At 36.3% G+C, this 23,589-nt stretch overlaps 1 protein-coding gene across 2 annotated transcripts in view; it reads left to right on the top strand.

Annotated features, from left to right (window-relative positions):
• The window catches only part of GPCPD1 (glycerophosphocholine phosphodiesterase 1), a 63,198-nt gene extending 41,640 nt beyond the window's left edge, over positions 1-21,558 (top strand). For both annotated transcript variants that reach the window (XM_043478419.1, XM_043478420.1), the window contains 9 exons: positions 3,058-3,150; positions 6,957-7,034; positions 7,743-7,782; positions 9,126-9,187; positions 11,363-11,428; positions 12,934-13,070; positions 13,536-13,671; positions 14,110-14,270; positions 18,134-21,558. In XM_043478419.1, the coding sequence (XP_043334354.1) occupies positions 3,058-3,150; positions 6,957-7,034; positions 7,743-7,782; positions 9,126-9,187; positions 11,363-11,428; positions 12,934-13,070; positions 13,536-13,671; positions 14,110-14,270; positions 18,134-18,323 (963 nt within the window). In that variant the 3' untranslated portion in view covers positions 18,324-21,558. The remainder of the gene's footprint in view (positions 1-3,057; positions 3,151-6,956; positions 7,035-7,742; positions 7,783-9,125; positions 9,188-11,362; positions 11,429-12,933; positions 13,071-13,535; positions 13,672-14,109; positions 14,271-18,133) is intronic.
• Positions 21,559-23,589: the final 2,031 nt, after the last annotated feature.

The raw sequence follows: 23,589 nt of genomic DNA, 5'->3' as shown, positions 1-23,589 counted from the left end.
AAACTATTTGTTAGATTTTAATTTTATCACTTATATGAAGCAAACAACTATTCTAAGACGTACTTTTCCCATATTTTAAGGTCTCTAAAATTGGGATAGGATTTACAACTGTCTTAACTTGTCATGGTTTGGTTGGCATTGTTTTTTCTCCCTCTTAGTGGTGTATAAAATAATGATGCATTTTGTATTTCTTGACATCTTCAGTTCAGTTCAGTCACTCAGTTGTGTCCGACTCTTTGCGACCCCATGAATCACAGCACACCAGGCCTCCCTGTCCATCACCAACTCCTGGAGTTTACTCAAACTCATGTCCATAGAGTCGATGATGCTATCCAGCCATCTCATCTTCTGTCGTTCCCGTCTCCTCCTGCCCCCAATCCCTCCCAGCGTCAGGGTCTTTTCCAATGAGTCAACTCTTTGCATGAGGTGGCCAAAGTGTTGGAGTTTCAGCTTCAGCATCAGTCCTTCCAGTGAACACCCAGGACTGATCTCTTTTAGGATGGACTTGTTGGATCTCCTTGCAGTCCAAGGGACTCTCAAGAGTACTTCTCCAACACCACAGTTCAAAAGCATCAATTTTTTGGCGCTTAGCTTTCTTTACAGTCAACTCTCACACCCATACATGACCACTGGAAAAACCAAAGCCTTGACGAGACGGACCTTTGTTGGCAAAGTAATGTCTCTGCTTTTTAATATGCTATCTAGGTTGGTCATAACTTTCCTTTCAAGGAGTAAGCATCTTTTAATTTCATGGCTGCAACCACCATCCACAGTGATCTTGGAGCGCCCAAAAATAAAGTCTGACACTGTTTCCACTGTCTCCCCATCTAATTCCCATGCAGTGATGGGACCAGATGCTGTGATCCTAGTTTTCTGAATGTTGAGCTTTAAGCCAACTTTTTCACTCTCCTCTTTCACTTTCATCTAGAGGCTTTTTAGTTCCTCTTCACTTTTCTGCCATAGGGTGGTGTCATCTGCATATCTGAGGTTATTGATATTTCTCCCAGCAATCTTGATTCCAGCTTGTCCTTCTTCCAGCCCAGCATTTCTCATGATGTACTCTGCATTTGAGTTAAATAAGCAGGGTGACAATATATAGCCTTGACGTGACTCCTCTTCCTATTTGGAACCAGTCTGTTGTCTAGTTCTAACTGTTGCTTCCTGACCTTCATACAGGTTTCGCAAGAGGTGGGTCAGGTGGTCTGGTATTCCCATCTCTTTCAGAATTTTCCACAGTTTATTGTAATCCACAGAGTCAAAGCCTTTGGTATAGTCAATAAAGCAGAAATAGATGTTTTTTTGGAACTCTCTTGCTTTTTCGATGATCCAGCGGATGTTGGCAATTTGATCTCTGGTTCCTCTGCCTTTTCTAAAACCAGCTTGAACATCTGGAAGTTCACAGTTCACTTGACATTTTAATTTATCATAATTATTTATTTTAATGTTTAAAAATGATTAGTTGATAAATTTGTGTTGAAAGGATGTTAAATATACAAGTATGCTGTGCTGTAGGTCATTATTTGTAACCAGTTTCAGTTCCTTATAGTTAAGTAATCTAAACATGATTTTATTAACTGTGAACACATGAAGATCCCTAATAGATAGAGCTTTCAGGGTGTCTGCTTTTTGAGGGAAGATTCTATTGAGCCCTTTTCTGTTGAAACTCTTTTTACTCTTAGGGATCACATTATAGAATGTCCTATGTTAGTTATGAAAGGCTGGTTTGGTTTCATGTTAAAGACATTCTTGAAGAGGTTTCAGTTATTATTGGCTTATTTCTTAAAACATCCTCACACATGAATTTTTTCTTTTTTTTTTTCCTTTTTAATTTTTGGCCACGCTACACTGCATGTGGTATCTTAGTTTCTTGGCTAGGGCTTGAACCCGGGCCCCCTGCAGTGAAATGGGGAGTCTTAATAACTGGACCACCAGGAAAGTCCCTTACACATGAATTTTGAGATCAGATTTTATCCCTTAGTAAATTTATCTTCCTCAAGGACGGTGATCATGTAAAATTAAACTTTAAAACTGGAAAGCTATACTTTATGTATAATTGTTTTAACTCTTTAGGGGGTATAGGGGTTTTTTTCTCTTTGGTAAAAATGATTTGTGTTATTTTCTTGTTGACAGTGGAAGGAGCTAGGCTTATTTCCTGCTTCAGAAGTTACAGAGGAAGCAGGCTCCTTTGGTTCTAGCCTATGATCCATATGTACTGATAAGTTAAGCATCTTTCTTGACTAAAGCTAGGGTAAGGGATGGAAACATGTCCATCAGTTCTTACATAGCACTTCTCTGGGCCATGGACACCCTCAGATCTTGTATCCTTTGATCCCAGCTGGTTTTCTTTTAGTGATCGCACACATTTGTATGTCAGTTTATGTTTTTAGCGTTTATTTGGATTAATTCATAAGTCATGATGGATCTGACTTAAGTCTAATTGGTGTACATATTTCTTCTGTTTAGGCTTCTATTAGGAAATTTGGTGTATATATCATTCTTGTTATCCATTTCTGTTTTCTCTTTTCAGTAGAAGTTGTAGTTTCCTCTTTAATCTGATTATTGAGGTTTTATTAAGAAAGGCTGTAAAGTGTGTTGTTCAAAGGCACCAAGTAGCAGAGCTAAGAGCTTGCAGCTTTTCTTGTTCCCACCTCACCTTTGAGGTTTGACTGTCGAACTGAGGTGTACGGGGGGCAGCAAGATGGGGGAGGTAGCCATGCCCCAGACTCCTCATAGGCTCCATTTCTGCTAATAGCAGTAGCAGAGGTGACACTGGTGGAGGCTGTCCACTGCCACAGAAAGGCCCTGGAGTGTGTTTGAGTGGGATCAGTACCCAAATTTGCCAGGAGAAATTGTTGTGCTGTTACAAAAAAGAACTTATAATTGTTTTAAAAGATTACCTTTTAGAAAAAGCTTGAAGTATAGCATTAAATAATTCATGAGGAAGTTTTTGTGTGTATAGGTCTATACTTTTACAGTGAACAATAAATTTGTTATGTTCTTAGAGTTTTAGATGTATTGTGGGCTAGATAATATTTTTTAATTGTTTTTTCCTCTCAGGGTGCAGCCTTTGTAGAATTTGATGTACATCTTTCAAAAGACTTTGTGCCTGTGGTGTATCATGATCTGACTTGTTGTTTGACTATGAAAAAGGTATGTAGAAATTCCTTTAACTCTTTAACTATAAGAGTTTAACTATAAGAGACAAAAGTTTAAAAACTAGCAAGTTTTATATACACATGCCATTATACATAAGAGACTTGAGCGTCTGTAGGTTTGGTATCCATGAGGGGTCCTGGAACCAATCCCCAGCAGATACTGATGTGTGTGTGTGTGTGTGCTCAGTTGCTTTAGTCATGTCTGACTCTACAACCCCTTGAACTGTAGCCTGCCAGGCTTCTCTGTCCATGGGATTCTCCAGGCAAGAAAACTGGACTGGGTGGCCATGCCCTCCTCCGGGGGATCTTCCTGACCCAGGGATGGAACCCACGTCTCCTGGCATTTTCCTTAAAACTGTGATGGGTATCGTTTTCAACTGAGTTGATCTGAAATGAAGACTGAGAAAACTGGAGAACTACATGGAAAAGAATGAAGTTAGAGCATTCTCTAACACCATATAGAAGAATAAACTCAGGGCTTCCCTGTGACTCAGTGGTGAAGAATCCATCTGCCAGTGTGGGAGACACAGGTTTGATCCCTGATCCAGGAAGATCCCACTTGCTTCGGAGCAGCTAAGCCCATGTGCTACCATCTATTGAGTCTATGCTCTAGAGCCTGGAAGCCACAACTACTGAACTGAAGTCTTTGTGCCCTTGATTCACGCTCTGCATCAAGAGAAGCCGTCTCTTACTGAACTAGAAAAAAGCCCATGCAGAAGCAAAGACCCTGCACAGCCAAAAATAATAATATTATTTTAAAAAAACAAAAACCCTCCAAGTAGATTAAAAACCTAAATGTAAGACTGGACAGTATAAAGCTTAGAGGAAACAGAAAACTCTTTGATATAAATTGCAGCAATATTTTTTTGGATCTGTCTCCTAGAGTAATGCAAATAAAAAACAAAGGGGATCTAATTAAACTCTGAAGCTTTTGCACAACAAAGAAAACCACAGACAGCACAAAGACAACCTACTGACTGGGAGAAAATATTTGCAAATGATGCTACTGACAATGGATTAATTTCCAAAATACACAAACAGCTCCTATAATTCAATATAAAAAAAAAATAAAAAAAATGGGCTGAAGACCTGAGTATACTTGTCTCCAAAGAAGACATACAGGTGGCCAACAGGCACCTGAAAAGATACTCAATATTACTGTTAAAGAAATGCAGATCCAAGCTTTAGTGAGGTACCACCTCTTACTGCTCAGAATGGCCATTATCAGAAAGTTGAGAAATAATAAATGCTGGAGAGACGGTATGGAGAAAAAGGAACCCTCCTGCACTGTTGGTGGGGATAAATTGGTGCAGCCACAATGGAGAACAGCATGGAGTTTCCTCAAAAAACGAAGTAATGAAGTGAGTCTATGTGATCCTGCAATACCACTCTTGGGATTTCCAGAGGAAATTATAATTTGAAAAAATACACACACCTTAATGTTCATTGCAGCACTATTTAGAGTATCTCACACATGGCAGCATCCTGAATGTCCATCAACAGATGAATGTGTTAAGATATATACATGTACAATGGAATACTACTCAGTCATAAAAAAGAATAAAATAGTGGCACTTAGAGTGACATGAATGGACCTAGAGATTATCATACTAAGTGAAGTAAGTCAGAAAATGAAAGACACTTATGTGGAATCTAAAATATAATACAAATGAACTTACTTACAAAATAGAGACTTGGAAAACAAAATTATGGTTACCAAAGGGGGAAAGGGATTGTTTCATATAAATTTGGAGTTTGAGATTAGCAGATACAAACTGCAATATATAAAATAGATAAACAACATGGTCCTACTGTATATCACAGGGAACATTATCTTAATTCAATATCTTATAATAACCTGTAATGGAAAAGACTAGATATTTATTTATATATATATATGTTTGTGTGTGTGTGTATATCTATGTGTGTGTGTGTGTAACTGAGTCACTCTGCTGTACACCTGAAGCTGATACAGCGTTGTAAATTAACTGTACTCTACGATAAATAGTTTGCTTTGCTACCACGTACCAGATGCTGCATAATGTAGTGTAAATCTGTGACAAGGCACCTGACTCTGCCTGCTGGTGGATTCTGTTATAATCAGTCATGTGGGTTTGGATTATTTTCATTTATAGAAAAGGATCCTTTCCTTTTTGTGAAATGGTATTAGGAGAAGGAAGGAGATGCACCTATTTATTTAAGTTATTTTGGGGGGGGCACCATGCTGTGTGGCTCGGGGACTCTTGCTTCCCTGACTAAGGGTTGAACCCAGTCCCTCAGCAGTGAGAGTGCTGAGTACTAACCACTGGATCGCCAGGGAATTCCCAAGATGCACCTATTTAGATGGAAGAAGTAGAATTACTTAGATTTGGGGCAGGTTGTTTTTGCTGTGGGGGAAATGTTAATGGAAAGTGAAACAAAAAACGGATGGAATGGTGAAGGAACTCACTAACCAAGATTGAGATTAGTGACTCTAGCTGTAATTTCTTAAAATCCATGAGGGTTAGTTGAAGAGTATAAACTGATCCCTCATTTTTACCAGACTTTGATTGTTCTTATATTGAACCTGATTGAGTTAATTGCAGAATGAAAACAGTGAATTGGTTTTCTTTTTAGTATTCATTTTTAAGTTGGTATTTTCCTTATAAAACCAATTTATGTTCATTTATAAAATTACCAGTAGTTCAGAAGATTATGAAATGGGTCTTCACTGGTGGTCCAGTGGTTAAGAATTTCTGCCTGCCAGTGCAGGGGATTAGTGTTCAATCCCTGGTCTGGGAAGATTCCACATACTATGGGGCAACTAAACCCACTTGCCACAGCTACTGAGCCCACTGGCCACAACTATGAAGCCTGTGCTCCTAGAGCCTGTGCTCTTCCATAAGAAGCCACAGCAGTGAGAAGCCTGAGCACCATAAGAAAGCCTGCACTTGCCACAACTAGAGAAAGCCTGGGCGTAGCAATGAGGACCCAGTGCAGCCAAAAATAATAAATAAAAATTTTAAAAAGTAAAAAGATTATGAAATGAAAAGTAAATCTTCCTTTTTCTCCTTGGTCGTACTCTCTTCTCTACGTAGTAGTTTCTTTTGTATCCTTCCAGAAAAATGTACATAGGCTCATACTATATGTACTTGGTGTGAAAATAAATAGACATACACTGGATTTTAATTTATTTGTTGGATTGATGATTTACTGGTGGTACATTAACTCATTTCCTTAAGATAGAAGTGCCGGAATGGTGTGACTTTGATTTATTAAAATCTAATGAAACAGATTTGCTTATTGTGAAAACACCTATTATACAGTTCTTATTAAATATTACTCCTTAGAGGTAATCAATTTTTTCGTGACAGTTGATTTCTGTGGCTGTTTTTAACCAAACTTAAGTTTAAAAGGTTTTGAAATGTTTAGAAACTTGACAGAAACTAATCCATACTTGGATCATGCTTGCCTGTTGATTTCCTAGTCATGTAGCATGGATATATGTCAAATAAATGTATACAGCCTGGCAGGAAACAGGAGAAATTACTGATGTATGGCTTGGTTCTCAGTGTGTCTTCAGTGCTGCAGCTTCTTCCCAGCTGTTCTTTTCTTCACTAAAAAAAAAAAAGTTTTATCTACATTAAAAACAAATAAGCCAGAATTTTAAGAGCTGGAAGGTGGTGTTAGGTAGAAAGAGCTCCCCTTCATGGGCTCACTGTGGCCACCACAAACAATTATTCTTATCAGTAAATTGAGACACAGGGACTGTCTAGAGTAAATATTCAGTAATAATTTATGGCCCATTTTTCTTCTTTTTAGAAATTTGATGCTGATCCAGTTGAATTATTTGAAATTCCAGTGAAAGAATTAACATTTGACCAACTCCAGTTGTTAAAGGTAATAATAGTGTGAAATGTTAATCTTTCTGGTTTAACATTTATCATTTAGTTTTAGTACTATTTGTACTTGTCTGTATATGCTAATGTTCTCTTTGCCTGTGGGGATGACTATATATACAGCATGTGTAGAGTTTATGCTTTGGTTTTCTGTTCTATTAGGAAGAATGAGTTTGTGCTCATCCATCTGTCGTCTTTAACAGTTTCCGTGGATCCCATCGGTTTTTGCTTTCATGAAGGAGACTGGGCTATAAGTCTTTATAGGCCATGGGGACTAGCTATAATCTTAGGTTGTCTCTAGTCTGCTTTAGCTCTTTTTATTTCATACTTGATCTTCTATGCTGTTGTTGAGTTTTATACTTATGCTACTAAGATCCTTCTCTATTTTATTGATACCATATAATTTTACATGGTGATCCTTCCTGTTCTCATTAGATATCTTAAATAAATGCTTGTTTGAGTGTAAACGGTTTCCTCACCTATTGATTTATATATTCTCCTCTTGGTTATTTGATCATGATCTTTTGTGTATGTATGTAAATATAAAATATATACACTGATAAGTGCTTATTCTTATTAAAATACTAATTCTACATTTTATAAGTTTTTTCTAACTTGCTAGCTTTTCAAACTATAGTTCTGTTAACCATATCTTCATAAACTAAGGCCTATTTTTAATGATTGCATTTTGTATGTGTGTGTTTTCCAGCTCACTCACGTGACTGCACTGAAATCTAAAGATCTGAAAGGTATGTACCAATATGAAAACATTGTTTTCATTTCATGATTAGCATAATGAATTTTCTTATCCATTTTAATGTACTCTTTGTAACCTTAATATAATACTCAGTTATATAAATGTAATGTTATAGATGCGAAGGCTTTACATATGATACTTGTCATATGCATATGTCATATGTACAGAAAGCATGATTTTTTATTTTACGAGTTTTCTTAGCTTGATGATCAAAAATCTTTATTATTTTGTACCTACCAATCTTTCCACACATTCTTAAGCATTACAGAGTATAAGAGTGTATCAAATATAGAATCTAGCCCTATATAGGTGTTTGAAACTAGCTCTAGCATTTACCAGCTATGACCTCCATCTTTGTGTTTAACCATTCTGTGCTTCACTTTCCTCAAAGGATTATAAAATCCCTTTGTAATTCCACTTTGCTTTCTGCCCCCATAGAACTTAATAGTGAATGGCATTCATCTTAGTCTCAATATGTCCTTTTTTAACCCTTTATTTTTGCACATGTCTTATCTCTTCCACCAGAATGTAAACTTCTCAAGGATGTGAAAATATTTTTTTATTCCCTGAAAAATTTATAAGTGGTTATAGTAGGTATTCATTAAATGTTTATCTGCAATTAGGATAACAGGATAGTTGTAATGCCTTTATAAAGACATTGTGAGGTACCACAAACTCCAGAGATATCCCCGGAGCATAAATATGACTTTGCAAGTTTGTAAATGTTTCGTAACTATTAATAGTAAAATGAATTTACTTTTAACTTATTTTACTGGAAAATTTTATATGACTTAGTTTTTTAATTTGTATTGCACAGGATTAGTTACTTGTTGGTTTTGTTTTGCTTTTTGTTAGTTGGGAGGTTTAAATCTTGATACAAAAATTTTTTCTCTAGGAAAAAATTCTGTGTACCTTGACATAATTGATTTTGAATTAAATGATAATGCTAACAAAGCCAATGGTACTTGTAGAATCTCCTAATTTTTAAGTTGATATTTCAAGTAGAAGTATTAGCGAGATTACATAGCCCTTAATCTCATTGAGATATAAAAAATAATTGCTTGTAACTTCTTTTTTTAACTAGAATTTTTATAAGAAAATAATCACTGTTGAGGTCATAAACTTAGATGTTCCTATTAAATGTTGTAAAGTGGTCTTCATAAAGGATGCTTATTTTGAAAATGGGGGTTTTATTGGTTAAAATTACTAAATACAAGAGCCTTCAAAAATACTATATGTGAAAGGATCTCATGGCTACTTCATTAAGAATTTAGGGGAAGGTCTTAGTGATAAAGTGTCATTAATCTACTGAGTTTTTATTACTTAAAATTTCAGAATCTATGGTTGAAGAAGAAAATTCCTTTTCTGAAAATCAGCCATTTCCTTCTCTTAAGATGGTAAGTTCTTTAGATAAACTTAGGGTAATGCTATCATTAATTCTTTTATATCTGAATAATTTATTTTGGTCTTTTAAATGGCCACTAAAAAGGCTGTGTAATGTAAACTAATGTTTGATGCTTTTTAGAGAAGATACAGTCTTGTGTATTTGTGCACCTTTTTTTAAAATGAGAAACTGAATTGCTCAGATGAATAAATTTCCTACCTCATTGGATTAGTTTGGTAAGAAAAGGAAATTCACATATTTCTATATATAAACAGAGAGGAAAGGACATAGAAAAGGGGGTGCAGGGGGAAGTGTGATGATGGGAGAGGCATTTTTACAAAATTTAAGGCTGGTCTTTAGCTTTTAGAGAGAAATTCTCCAACCAAAGAATATAGGTACCCTGGTTACTTAAAGTGAGATACAAATTTCAAGAATTCACTCTGAAAAAGTGTAACAAAAACTGGCATGAAGATTTAAAACTAGACACAATTCATAGAGGAATTCCCTTGACATGCAGGTCAAATACCCTCTTTGATCATGCTGAATCTCCTTTTGTTCTTGTTGGTTCCATTTCCTAATTTTTCCTCTTCTCCACTGGTGATGTGTCAGCTACAGTACTTTTCTTAGGCAAAAAATAGGTAATACCAGTTTATCATGATTATTTACCCTCTAAAAAGGATGCTACAAGAGAACTCCTATAATAGTCATTGTCCTAGTGCCTTTAGGTCATGGTTTGAATAATTTTTCAGATATTTATGAAGCCTCGCTAAGTCATTCCTTCTAGTCCATAATTCTGAAATCATTTGGTTCTTAGAAATTTCATTTCTGGAAATGATTTCATAGAACAGAAAAATAGATTTTTTAAAAATTGTGTATTAAAGGGTTGTCCTTACTTTTCTGATTGTGCATTAGTCCAGTAAAAATATGGCAGATATATTAAGTAAGGCTTAAACATATGAGAGAACAAAGTAAAAAACCCCACAGGAGATTGAGTACAGCTTGTTTTAGGTATTATACTTTTCATGCAGCAGGTTAATGGAGACCACGGCTATATCCAAGGTCACCAGAATTCCAGGCTATATTCTTTTTCTGTTAGCATTCTTTTACTTGCTATTATAATTAAATACCATATACACTATCCATATTAAGTGGTTTCTAAACTTTGAAATAAATTGTTCTAAATTCATTTTCTGCTTTAGCATGCTTGAGTATTTGACAAAGCAAATTGGTATTTGAATAAACAAACAAGCTGCTTGTAGGTTAATAAACAAGCTTCATTTTTTTTTTTTTTTCTTTTTTAATTTGGCTGTGCTGGGTCTTCATTGCAGCCCATGGATTTTCTCAAATTGTACCACAGGGGCATTTCATTGAGGTGTGCAGGCTTCTCTAATAACTGTAGAGCCTGCAGGCTCAGTAGTTCTCTAGTTGCTCCATGGCATGTGGGAAGTTAGTTTCCTGACCAGCGATCGAACCCACATCCCCTGCAGTGGAAGGCGGATTCTTAACCACTGGACCACCAGGGAAGTCTCAAGCTTCATATTTTAGACTATATTTTCTAGTTATGCTGGCCAAGTGGCATTACTGCATAGTGTCTAGATAATTGAGATAAATTGATACTCTGTTATTTATATAGATAAAGATTTTTTTATTTATGAGCCTCTTTAACTTTGGAGATAACATCTTTCCAGGGAGTTGTCACTGTGGTACAAGTTAAGTATCACCACCTTCAAAACAAGCTAGAAATTATGGTTTTTTTGTATAACTATATCTCAGTAGATTGACATGCCTGGATGCGATTCAAAAAATATGACAGATGTCTTTTTTTAAATTCATGAGGCTGCTTGTCTGTTATTAGGGCTCACTTTAGTTGTTTAGTAACGGTGAAAAGGATTTTAGGTTAGGATCATCTCTATGGTTAGTAGTAATCAATTATCACATGCTAAAGACCGCTGTCTTTGGTATTTAATTTGTTTTGACTTTCTTATTCAGTTTAATCATCAACTAGGTTTTCCATTTGAGTATAAGAAAGATAGTGGTTTTTACCAACAGCACAAAGCACTTTATCCTTACTAGTGATATATTTTCTTACAGATTGCTTTTTGTAATTTGTTTTTCTTTTTTTCCTTCTTATTCTACCATTCATCTCACCAAAAATGAAACAATTTACCATCAACAAACGCAACTCTAGGTTTTAGAATCTTTGCCAGAAGATGTAGGCTTTAACATAGAAATTAAATGGATCTGCCAACAAAGGGTAAGCTGTTCTCTATGTGACCCATTCTTCTTTCCTCCCTCTCGTTTCTTTAAATGCATTGATTCTTGTCTCTTTGTTTTAGTTGAATAAGTGAAACTGAAATCTTAAGGCTTCTGCCAGCAGGCACAATGCTTGTTAGACCTTTTAAATAAAGCATAATTTACACTTACTTATTTGAGTCCTTAAAAGTAGTTACGGAGTGGATAGCCTTTCCCATCTCCAGGGGATCTTCCTAGCCCCGGGACTGAACCCAGGTCTCCTGGATTGCAGGTGGATTCTTTACCAGCTGAGCTACAGGGAAGCCCAAGAATACTGGAGTGGGTAGCCTATCCCTTCTCCAGTGGATCTTCCTGACCCAGGAATCGAACCGGAATCTTCTGCCTTGGAGGCAGATTCTTTCCAACTGAGCTATCAGTTATGACGAAGCCCAGTTATGATTACATTATAGTAGAAATTCCAATTTACATGCCTCATGCGCACAGTAATATGGACAATTTCTGGGACTTGTAAAGGGAACAGTGAGAAATCTAACCAGTCAGAACTTTGTAACTGATTAGTTTTTGTTTTTTTACCCCCATCTCAATACCTTAAATAATTGCCTAAGCAGTTTTCTGTTAAGTGGCAATAGCTAGTAGTAATTAATTAGGAAAAGAGATTTCTGCACACGTATCTAAAATTTAGTCATTCTTTTGTTCAATAAAGAATTATTTATTGAAAAGCTGCTATGGGCCAGACATTTTCTGTGCTTAAGTGGTGAAAAAAAACCTTGACTTTGTGGAGCCTGGTAGTGTTCTACTCCAGGAAGATAACTAAGTCTTGGATGTATCAGATGGGGCTGCATGCTAAGAGCACTGGTTGGGGTGGGGAACATTGGAAGTAGTTAATCCAGGCAATCCTGGTATTTGTTTTGGTCAGATTAATCAAAACTGTCCTCAAAGCGTGTCTTTTACATCACTGTTTATGATAAGCTGGTCCTGGCTAACATGTTTTTCTTAGTACTTGATTTTTAGTTTTCAGAGCTTTTAGAATAACTGTAATGACTAATATTTTAAATTTTTGGTATTTGGGTATCAACAGGGCTCTTAGTATTTTAGCTATATTTAGAAAGTTATTTTTTGCGGGTACTTAATATGCCTAAGACTCAAGAATGAGATTTTTAACTGATAATTCTTAATTACCAGGGATTCTTGGCTAGTGAGTTAACAAATAAAATGGAGTCTTTTTGTCTACTTACAGTATATGAAGATTATATAAATATATTTTAAAGTCACAGTAGATTTCAGATTTCCAGAATTTTAGCTTTTATTTTGTTAAACTTTATTAAAGCAAAAGTCAATTGATGTTATAACCACTTTCTATGTAAGTGTCTATACCTAATTATAATAATTGACATAGGGCTTTGCTTTTCTTATCTGTAAAATACTAGTTGGACCATTCTCAAGAATTTTTCTTAGTAATGTGATTCTAGGGTATTTAATGACTTTTGTTTTCCTTTTCTTCCATAGGATGGAATGTGGGATGGTAACTTATCAACATATTTTGACATGAATCTGTTTTTGGATATAATTTTAAAAACTGTCTTAGAAAATTCTGGGAAGAGGAGAATAGTATTTTCTTCATTTGATGCAGATATTTGCACAATGTGAGTAGTTCAGGTTTTTTCTCCTATATACTTAGACTATAGCTAGGATTTCGAGTAGAATTACTGCAGTAGGAGGTAAGGAAGTTGTCAGACTTCACCCTTGATTTGTCTTCTGTATTGCGTTTTATATATTCTGTACTGAGATGCCTTGTACACCACTGGGTTGGAACACCTCACACCCTGTGTTTCATTTTACAGGCATATAAAATCCTCCTTACTGAATTGTAATCCCTCAGGGGCTTTCTTTTTGCCCATTTCTGAGAGCATTTTAATTCTTGTATAGAATAATTTAATTTTTTCTTTTTTTTTACTTAAAGGCAATATATGTTAATGTTTGTTATACCTCTGTAACGAGTATGCCTTTAATTTTTTTTCTTTATATTTTTAGTATTTTCTCAAATTTAAAAGCAATATGTTATGGTTATCTGCCCAGTGAAAAATATTTTTTAAATTGTCTTTTTTTAGGGTTCGGCAAAAGCAGAACAAATATCCCATATTATTTTTGACTCAGGGGAAATCTGATATTTACCCTGAACTCATGGACCTCAGATCTCGGACAACCCCCATTGCAATGAGCTTTGCACAATTTGAAAATCTACTGGTAAGCTGTGCTTGAATTTTTTTTTAACATTTATTTTTTGAAACATGTTTTAGAGTAATAGTAAGTAAAATTATATATTAATTTAACATCTGAGTGGTTAGTTTTAACCTGTGTGTAATGAGCAGATAGCACTACGTAAAATGAGAATATTAAATTACAGACTGAAAAGCAGTTAAGTGACCACCACGACAAAAATTTTCTTGCAGGCCTTGGTTAAGTATGTTTTGTAGTTTAGTGTTCTGAGTGGGTTTTATGAATCATCTAAAATGGTGGTTACATTTATAAACTGGTTTGATTTATTAAATTGTAAGAAAAAAATTCTAACATTTTCTTTCCCTGTCCATTCTGCTTTACAGAATACTAATATAGAGTATGACCATTTAGAATTTGTAGTTAATAAGTTACTTTTTCATGAGTAACTTATTTTTCATCTTTTAGGGGATAAATGCACATACTGAAGACCTACTCAGAAATCCGTCCTATATTCAAGAGGCAAAAGCTAAGGGACTGGTCATTTTCTGCTGGGGTGATGATACCAACGATCCTGAAAACAGAAAGAAATTAAAGGAATTTGGAGTTAATGGTCTAATTTATGATAGGTATTTGTTTTTTATGAAAAATTTTCATGGATTGTTAGAAGAAGAAAAGTAGTAAAATTATCTTAACATTTATTTGTCAGTGAAATTTTTTCAAACTTTGGAGTATACCACAGTCACTTGGAAAGTTTGTTAAAAATTCAGATGATTGGGCGCTAACCTAGATATATTGACTCATCTTGCAGGTGGAGGTGGCTGTTTGCCCTAACCCTCTTCTCTGTCTGCACCAACTTTCTTGGTGGTCTCATCCAGTTCTGTGGCTTTTCATACTTTGTACATCCCTAAATATTTATCTCTAAGTCAGTCCTTTCCCTCCATGAGGGTAACGCTTTGCCTGTTTTGTTCACTTTGGTATTGTCAGATTTTTGAACAATACAATAGCTTAAATAATTTGTTTTTAAATAAATACGCTGGTTGTTTAAAATGTAACTCTGAGATCTCTGAGAGATGAAAAGGTTGCTTAGTGTAAAGAAATCTGGGGTTAGAAGGTTTACTCTGCTGAGGGGGTTTAGTGGGCTTACTAATACTTGAACAACATCAAGTAAGTGATAAAATTTGTTACCAGACCTGCTTTAAAAAAATACAGTCCCTGGATTTAGTTCAAATTACTGTTTGTTCTATAAAGTTTTATCGCTTGTTTAATAAAGCTTTCCCCACCCCCGCTATTTTGTCTGAATTAGTCTTGTCTTAAAACTACAACCCAGATAATGCCTGCCTTTTAAAGTATTTGGTTAATATGTCTTTAAGCTGCATGATTCATGATTCTTTCTATTAGACATTTCTATCTAATTAAAAGAAAATTAAAATTTTTAAATTGCAATATGATAGAAGTGCTTTATTTAGCAAATTTTGAGGGAGTGTTTCTTTGAGGAGGAGGAAGGAATGATTGCAAACATTTTCAGGTAAGAAAAGTATATTGTGAGATTATACCATGTATAGCTATTGTAGAATGTAGAAATTTTAGTCAGATCCTTCATCTGAAGGGCCCTCCTTGGTTGTAGCCAAACACTGACCTTGCAAGGAAAACAGGAAGATACTGTGTGATTTATATATACCATATATAAGGCCAAAAGAAAGTGAGTGCTTTCTGGCACAGGGTCAACAAAAATAATTTTAAAGAGGAAGCAAGGGATAGATTTGAGCCTGGGTGGTGGTGGTTAAATTTGCTCTGACAGATTTTGCGTTTTAGGCAGAGGTGGGAGCAGGCACCAGGGCAGGACTGTGTTGAGGGTGTGTGTGTGGAGGATGTTGAGGCGGCCCAGCACTGGGCTTCTGCTTGGGCCCAATGAGAGGTGAGATATGGACTGGGTTAGAGTCAATTTTTATTATTCTTGGAAGTTTTTTCTTCTTTTTTTTAAAAATTTTAGTCAAAGTATTACATGTATATATATAATCAACCATAATATATGAAAACTACATATATGTCTTCTCTGTGTGTGTGTGTGTGTGTGTGTGTGTGTGTGTACGTACTTCAAATAGTTTAAGACTAATAATAAAAACTTAACAGTCCCGGGAATTACCTTGCTCTCTGTGGTTAGGAGTTAGTGCTTTCATTGCCAATGGCTTAGGTTCAGTTCCTGGTTGGGCAACTAAGATCCTGCAAGCAATGAGGTGCAACCAAGAAAAACCTAGCAATCTTTCCATCTCTTTCATTGTCCCTGAGTCCCTGTGTAAGTTTTTTTTTTTTTTCTAACTGTTTCTTATGGTATTTAAGGTGTTTATTGCTATTATTTTTTCATTATCAAATTTAAACATATTGAAGATTTAAATGATTCAGAGCCTTTGTTTCATTTTAGATGGGGGAGAATTGTGATGTGTTTTAATTTATCAAAAACCAGTTCTGTTTTTACAAAGGCATTAACACAGATTTTAGATTTAATCATGGTTTTGTGGTTTATTATCTTATACAAGCTGCTATGCTTAATTTGCTGATATTTGGAATTTCTGCATTTGTAGTAATGAGTGAGATGGCCTTTAATTTACCTTTATCAAATGATTGTCTTATTTTGACATGAGGATAATACTCACCTCATACACTAAATTGAGCAATGTTTCTGCTTTGTATACTGTGCCTGCTCAAATGATTTAAAAGAATTCAGTAACAGAACCCACATTTAAAGAACATTATTATTAGATATGAACTCCCTTGTGTGCCCCTCTCTAATTCTATTCCCTTACCTCCTCCCTCAAATATAACTGATTATCAGATTATTCTCTTAAAATTTAAATTCTTATTTTTATTGCTAGACAATATAACATTTAGTTTTTCATGACTTTAAACTTTATTTGTACTCTTTCCCTACTTGTTACATTCTTAAAGTCAACCCATTTGTTGCATGTTATAATTTGTTTCTATTCATGGCTCTATGATTCTACCACAATTTATTCTACCATTGGAGAATGTTGAGGTGGTTGAGGAGTTTGGGCTACTTTTAACTCTCCCTTTTCATTTTTTCAACTACTAGCTTGTGGTTTGGACTTTTCTGTTCTGCTAACTGAAGTACTTTATTACTTATCCATCTGTTTTCCAGCTTCCAAAATTTTGTTGCTCTGTCTCTTTGGTTTTTCTCATATTCAGTGAATTTTCTCTCAATACCCTTATTTTATTTCTAACAGGATATAGGGAGTGAACTTAGATGCTTCTATTCAGTCTGATACCTTGATCCAGAGGTCACTTTTCATTATTTTATATATGCCTTTAATTAAGTCTTTGTGTTAGAATAGTGAAATATTTAATAAAATCAATACTTGAAAAATCTTGTTTAAGAAAATTTTCCCTATTCTGATGTCATAGTAGCTTCCCAGGTGGCTCAGTGGTAGAGAATCCACCTGCCAATGCAAGACACAGGAGATTTGGGTTCAGTCCCTGGGTTGGGAATATCCCCTGGAGGACCGTATTCTTGCCTGGAAAATCCCATGGACAGAGGAGCCTGGCAGGCTACAGTCCATGGTGTTGCAAAGAGTCTGAGCACTGCTGAGTGGCTTGATGTCATAAAGAGTTATGTAAATTGTCTGGTTTTTTATATTTAAACAGTGAAAGGCCTTCCTTGCTGTGCTGGTGGGCAATGCTAGTACTGTCATTGGCACTTGGGGCTCTCAACTCTAGGTACATCTGTTAGTACTACATAGCTTTAGCATAAGTTTCACACTGGTGAGTAATCCTTTTTTTTTTTTTTTTAATTTTAATGTTTTGGCTGCATCGTGTGGCATGTGGATCTTAGTTCCCCAACCAGGGCTGGAACCCATGTACCCTGCAGTGGAAATGTGGGTTCTTAACTATAGAACTGCCAGGGAAGTCCTGAGCAGTCCTTTTCATCTTGATCTTTTGTGCTTTGAAGTCAGAACCGGGTATGAATTCCAACTCTGTGGACTGTAACCTACCAGGCTCCTCCTCAGTCCGTGGAATTTTCCAGGCAGGAGTCCTAGAGTGGGTTGCCACTTCCTTCTCCAGGGGATCTTCCCAACCCAGGGATCGAACCGTGGTCTCCCGAACTACAGGCAGACGCTTTACCATCTGAGCCACCAGGGAAGCCCAATTCCAACTCTACCTTGTAGTAACTTCTCGTCTGTCAGATAAGGCATTGCTGATTGATTAACTTGGAGAAAAGATACTTGAAGAATCACTAGTAAGCTACAAATTTCATTTTCTGATTCAATTTATAATCAGCTCTTTTGCTTCAGGGTTGCAAAAAGGTAGTAAGTAGACTGGAAGAAGAGAAATATTTTTAAATAGAACTGATGCTTATATCTTTTAAAGAAAAAATTACGACTTTGTAGTATAGGTATTCTAGGCATTCTGTAGGTTGTCAGATCCTAAGTAAGCCATAAAATTACCTATGTTATGTTTTGTGTTTGTCTCATCATAGGATATATGATTGGATGCCTGAACAGCCAAATATATTCCAAGTGGAGCAGTTGGAACGCCTGAAGCAAGAATTACCAGAGCTTAAGAGCTGTTTGTGTCCCACTGTTAGCCGCTTTGTTCCCTCATCTTTGTGTGGGGAGCCTGACATTCATGTGGATGCCAATGGCATTGACAATGTGGAGAGTGCTTAGTGTTTACTGGGTGGAGACCATTTGGGGCATGCACCGCTATTCTGGGTATTCACTTTTCATCACTAAGCACTGTTTATCTATGCCTTTTAGGTTTTCAGTCCAATGAAGCAATAATGAAGTATTTTCTATTTCATTACAGTTCTTGCTAGAATTTCAAGTATGCTATTTAAATCACTTGGCCAGGTATAATTACCAGTCAATCTCTTTACAATGAGAATATTTATTGGTTGGTAAATATTTTAAACTAAATATGTAAATGTATAATGTTAAACATAGGATTTTGGAATTAACTATATAAATATCTCATATTTACACTTACTACAGCTTTTTATTTGATCAGGTCGGAAATATATTTAGCACTCGGAAGAACATGACTATGCATAATTATACCTGACCATGGGAAAAATAAGTACCTCAAATGCATGTATTTGCACTGGTGATTCCAACTGCACAAGCCTTTGTGCCATCTGTGTGTATGTGTATTTTTCACATGAATTGACATGCACACCATTTTCATTCAGTATGAACTTTGAGGCTGCTGCCATTTTCCCATTTAACCAAACCAGTACCTGTGTAAATAGCCTAAAGGTGATCCTTGAAAACTTATTTCATAAATCTTTCAGAAGTTATTTTGCATAAATATTAAAATTCCAAAAAGCTGCAGGGTAACTTAATGTACAAAATATTACAAGTATGGATTGCAGATTTCATACAATAGATGATAATGTATAAATTCTATTGAATGCATGCTTTCTGTTTTAAGCATGAGACTGTACACGTTTACTGAAAGTCCTTGCATCTGTGGTGCTAGGTGAGTATGAAAAGGTGTCAAGGACTGAAAAAATACTTTGTTGCTTAAAAAAAAAAAAAAGGAAAAAAAAGTTGTCTGTAGGCATGTTAAATATGCTTAAGTGTGTCTCTCACTACCTATTACACACCATTGCTTTGTGGATTTGTTTCGTGTATGTGTGTGTTGTACAGTAGATAAAACCCTGTGCAAAAAATAAATGTCCTGAATTCTTATTGGTATTCTTTATTGGTTAATGAATATCATGCTTGTAATTTATTTAGAAATGTAGATGATTCTACTAAATGTGTATGCATATTATTATGATTATACAAAGGTATCTTTCATTAGAAGCAGATTGTTTTGGTATAACTAACTTATGAGTGAATGTTAAATACACAGATTTATTGTCTTCATTATATAATGAAATTTCAAGATGTTACTTTTGCAGAATTGGTCTTTTATTATTATTATGAAATATTGGAATTTAGTGTCCACCCTGAAAGGATGGCTTATTTGCATATAGCTTTTACTGCATGTAGGCAGTTTATTCATTACTGATATGATTTGGCAGTAGCTGAGAACCTAAAACTTGGGTTGTATGTTGTATCTTTACTTTTTTAAGTGGAGTAATGTGGTTTTGGTCAGATCTTAATTGTGTGAAGATAGGCTTTAAAATCCTATGGTACTGTGTTTGTAACACTGATACTTAATGGAAAATAGTTTAGGAAATGGAGTTTTCTGCAGGGATTTTATATACTTTTCTCATGTTGAAAGAGATTTTGTAACACTTTATGTGGAAATTAACTTGGTGTGAATTAGGCACTTTTAGAAAACTTCTGAAAAAGAATTACTTTTTTTGATCTACAGACCTGGTATAATACAGTTACCATTACTTTATGATAACTTGATTAGCCATATGTGTATTTCTAGTCCTGTTTGTTTGCTCCTCCCCTGTGCCTTTTTAGTTCCAGCTCCATTTTGAAGACTTGCAGATCATGAATGGAAAGAAGAGGAACAGGAAAGGAAGTGACGTAGGGGTCAGTTTCCTGTAATTTGCTGAGTAGAGTTTACAGCCACTGCTTATGACAAGGACAGAACCTCACTGCTCACTTTCTCCTGTCTCTGATCTTATAAACACCAGCGTTAGTAGATGATTAACTCATAGCAAGCAGTAGCTTCCCTTTTTATAGGACTAAGTCCTGGCTTCCATATCACTAGCTGTTGCCCCATACACTCTGCTCTAGCTACACTGTGCCTGTATTAGGCCCTGGCCATGCTGTATTCCTACACTGCTCCCTGTCTCTAGCCACGTGCCTTGCCTGGAAGCCTTTTCTGCCCCTGATAGTTTCTCCCTGCTCACTCTCATTTCTCCTTTAGCCCTTCATCGACCTCTCTGCTGCACCCTTGCCAAAACTTAGGAAGGGATGAATCCACTTTTTTTTACTCCATGGCTGAATGTTCATTCCTTTATCATGTCATTCATCATGGTACATTCTTGGTAGACACAGTTAATTTTGCCTCACCACACTGCAGGCTTTTAAGGGTAGGGACCTTGTTTGACAAATTTTTATTTCCACAGTGCATGGGAACATAGTAGAAAAGAAGTGTTGGAATTTTGAGGATAATATAATTTGTATCAAATGTACTTTTGAGTTAAGAGATTTAATTTACTAAGAATGTAAACTTTGAGTTGGTTTACATTTTGGCAGTGAATTGGTTTACATTTTGGCAGTTGGAATAGTTTATTAATGTCAGTTTTAAATGTAGAAGTGTAATGTTAAATTATTTTATATTTTTTGGAAATCAAGTGAAATGTTTGATAAAATGCTGCCATTGTTCTTTGATTTTTCCATTATCTGGGATTATGTACTGTAACTGACTGTAAATATGAGGAGCACAGTTCATTCCTGTGTCAGTGGTGCCAGAGGGCTGCCACCGCCACCTATTTACCTCACTCCCGTTGCTCCTTGTGACATTTGTCTTTCTTCTCCCTCTGAAGCCCATGCTTAGGCCTACCTCAGCACCACTTCTTGACTTCCTTCTGCGTTCAGCTCAGGTGCCACCTCCTCAAAAACCATTCCTCTGCTTTTGATCAGAATCATGATGCAAACAAGTACAGAGAGCCTCTAAATCTCACTATTTTGCAGCTGGGGTAGTAAACCCAGACAGGTTAACTGACTTACTGGGTTGGGACTAGAACTGGACTTTGTGACTCCTAGCCCCGTGTTCTTGAACAGTGCTGCCCTCTGAATTTTTGTGGCATTTGTTAGCATATGCTTTCTTGTAGTCCCACTTTTTATGTGCCTGTTCTATTTCCCTTATAAGATTGTAAGCCCCCTAAGGGCAAGGACTTCTTTGCATTTCTAGCACTACCATAGTGTTCTATACTTAGATATGAACTAGATAAATAAATGGTGGAGACTACAATCCTAGTTTCCTAACTCAGATTGTTTCACAGTATACATATGTTTTTGTATGGTGTGCAGCCATGTTGTCGAGTGTGTGTGCTCACATGTGCATGCATGTGCATGTATGTTGGCATGTTTAAACATGGAGTTCTCACTCCATCCCCAGTTTCTTGGGGTCACTTAGTTTAGGGGTTACCATAACTAATTTTTTCCTCCATGCTGAATGAGGACAGTCGTGGGAATGAGTGGCAGATAAGGTAGTTTTCTCCCAGGCCTGTCCCTTTCTAGGGCAGTATACCTATATCCTGCAGTGGGTGGCTGAATCAGGTACTGCCTTGGGTAGGACTTGCATGACCTGTGGGGCCAGTGTTCATGAGTCTTGAGGGACCATCATTATCCTTTGTTCCTTGACTCTCCATACCCTGACTGCATTCCTCCCCCTACCCCACGTGCGCACGCGCGCGCACACGCACACACACATTATCACTGGCTTGGTACTCTAGGTTAGACAGTGGAGTTCTATTCATTTAGATTTGGATATAAGTGCTTTACTCTGTTTTAGGTTTGGATCATGTACTTTTGGGGTAGAAAGAAAGTATACATTCTAGAAGTAATGTATTATTTGGTGTTCATGAGTGGAAGTTTATCAAAATAATCTCTTAGTGGGTGTATATGGAGAAATGGATTTGAAATGTTTAAAAAGTAAGCATATGGTTAAGATCCACAAGTATGTATTGGAGGAGAGCTCATGGATTGGAACAAAGTTTTCATGAGGCTCTCAAGCCCTTGCAGAATGGGGTGGCGGTCAGTTTGGGGCACAGCCTTTGTAAGTATGGCCAAAGTAGTAGTATGTTCAGAGAGGATCATGGAGCCATCCCAACAATGGAAAAGGATTTAGGGATGTCAGTATGTTCAGTATGTTCAGTATGGCCTTACTTTGTAAGGCCAAAGTAGTAGTATGTTCAGAGGATCATGGAGCCATCTCAACAATGGAAAAGGATTTAGGGATGTCAGAGGCCTTGCATCCTTGTAGGAGATAAAAGTTTATTGATGATTTTTAAGGAAAATGACGTGAAGGTGAGATGAATTTTTAAATAATGAAGAAAGTAATGTTAGTATAGAAATAATAAACCACTGATGGCTCAGCAGTAGGAAATCCGCCTGGCAATGCAGGAGATGCAGGTTTGACCCTTGGGTTGGGAAGCTCTAGAAAAGGAAATGGCAACCAACTCCAGTATTCTTGCCTGAGAAATTCCATCAAGTCCATGGGGTTGCAAAAGAGTTGGACATCACTTGGCAATGAATGGAAATTGTGTACTCCTACTAAATTGATCCAAACATACCTCTGCCTTTTCCCTCAGAAAACAAATACATACGGGATGAATGAACTTCTGAAACTTACTTGCAGAACCAAATAATTCCATGGGAATTATTTACATAATTACTTAATTTACATAATTAATTACATAATTCCATGGGAAAGAAACCAGACCTTCATAACAGTTCCATATTATCCCATGACTTCAAATGTATTTCTCTGTAGCCCAGACCTCTCTAAGTCCCAGATTCATATATCCAGTTGTCAATTTGCATCTCCAGTTGGAGATAAAATAATGGGGCATCTCACATTTAACACACCTCTAGAAAGATTTTTCCTTCCTTTCACCAAACCTGCTCCCATCTCACTTCCTTCAGTGTTCTGTCCAACACTGTATGGACCATACACTGTCCAACAATGTATGGTCCAAATCACAGCATATTAAGCAAAGACAATACTTTTTGCTGACCAAGGTCCATGTAGTCCAAACTATGATTTTTTCCAGTAGTCATGTACATATGTTGGGCCATAAAGAAGACTGAGTGCTGGAGAACTGATGCCTTTGGATTCTGCTACTGGAGAAGACTCTTAAGAGAGTCTATGGGACTGTGAGGAGATCAAACCAGTCAATTTTAAAGGAAATAACCCTGAATATTAATTGGAAGGACTGAAGCTGATGCTGCAATGTTCTCAATAAGCAGATACTTCACAGATTTGTGTCACGTGATGGTTAAGAGCTGGTTCATTGGA

This window comes from Cervus canadensis, chromosome 10 (genome assembly GCF_019320065.1).
Source record: "Cervus canadensis isolate Bull #8, Minnesota chromosome 10, ASM1932006v1, whole genome shotgun sequence".
In the NCBI taxonomy this organism is placed as follows: Eukaryota; Metazoa; Chordata; class Mammalia; order Artiodactyla; family Cervidae; genus Cervus; species Cervus canadensis.
Note: the sequence above shows the minus strand (reverse complement) of the source record. Positions and strands in the feature narration are given on the sequence as shown.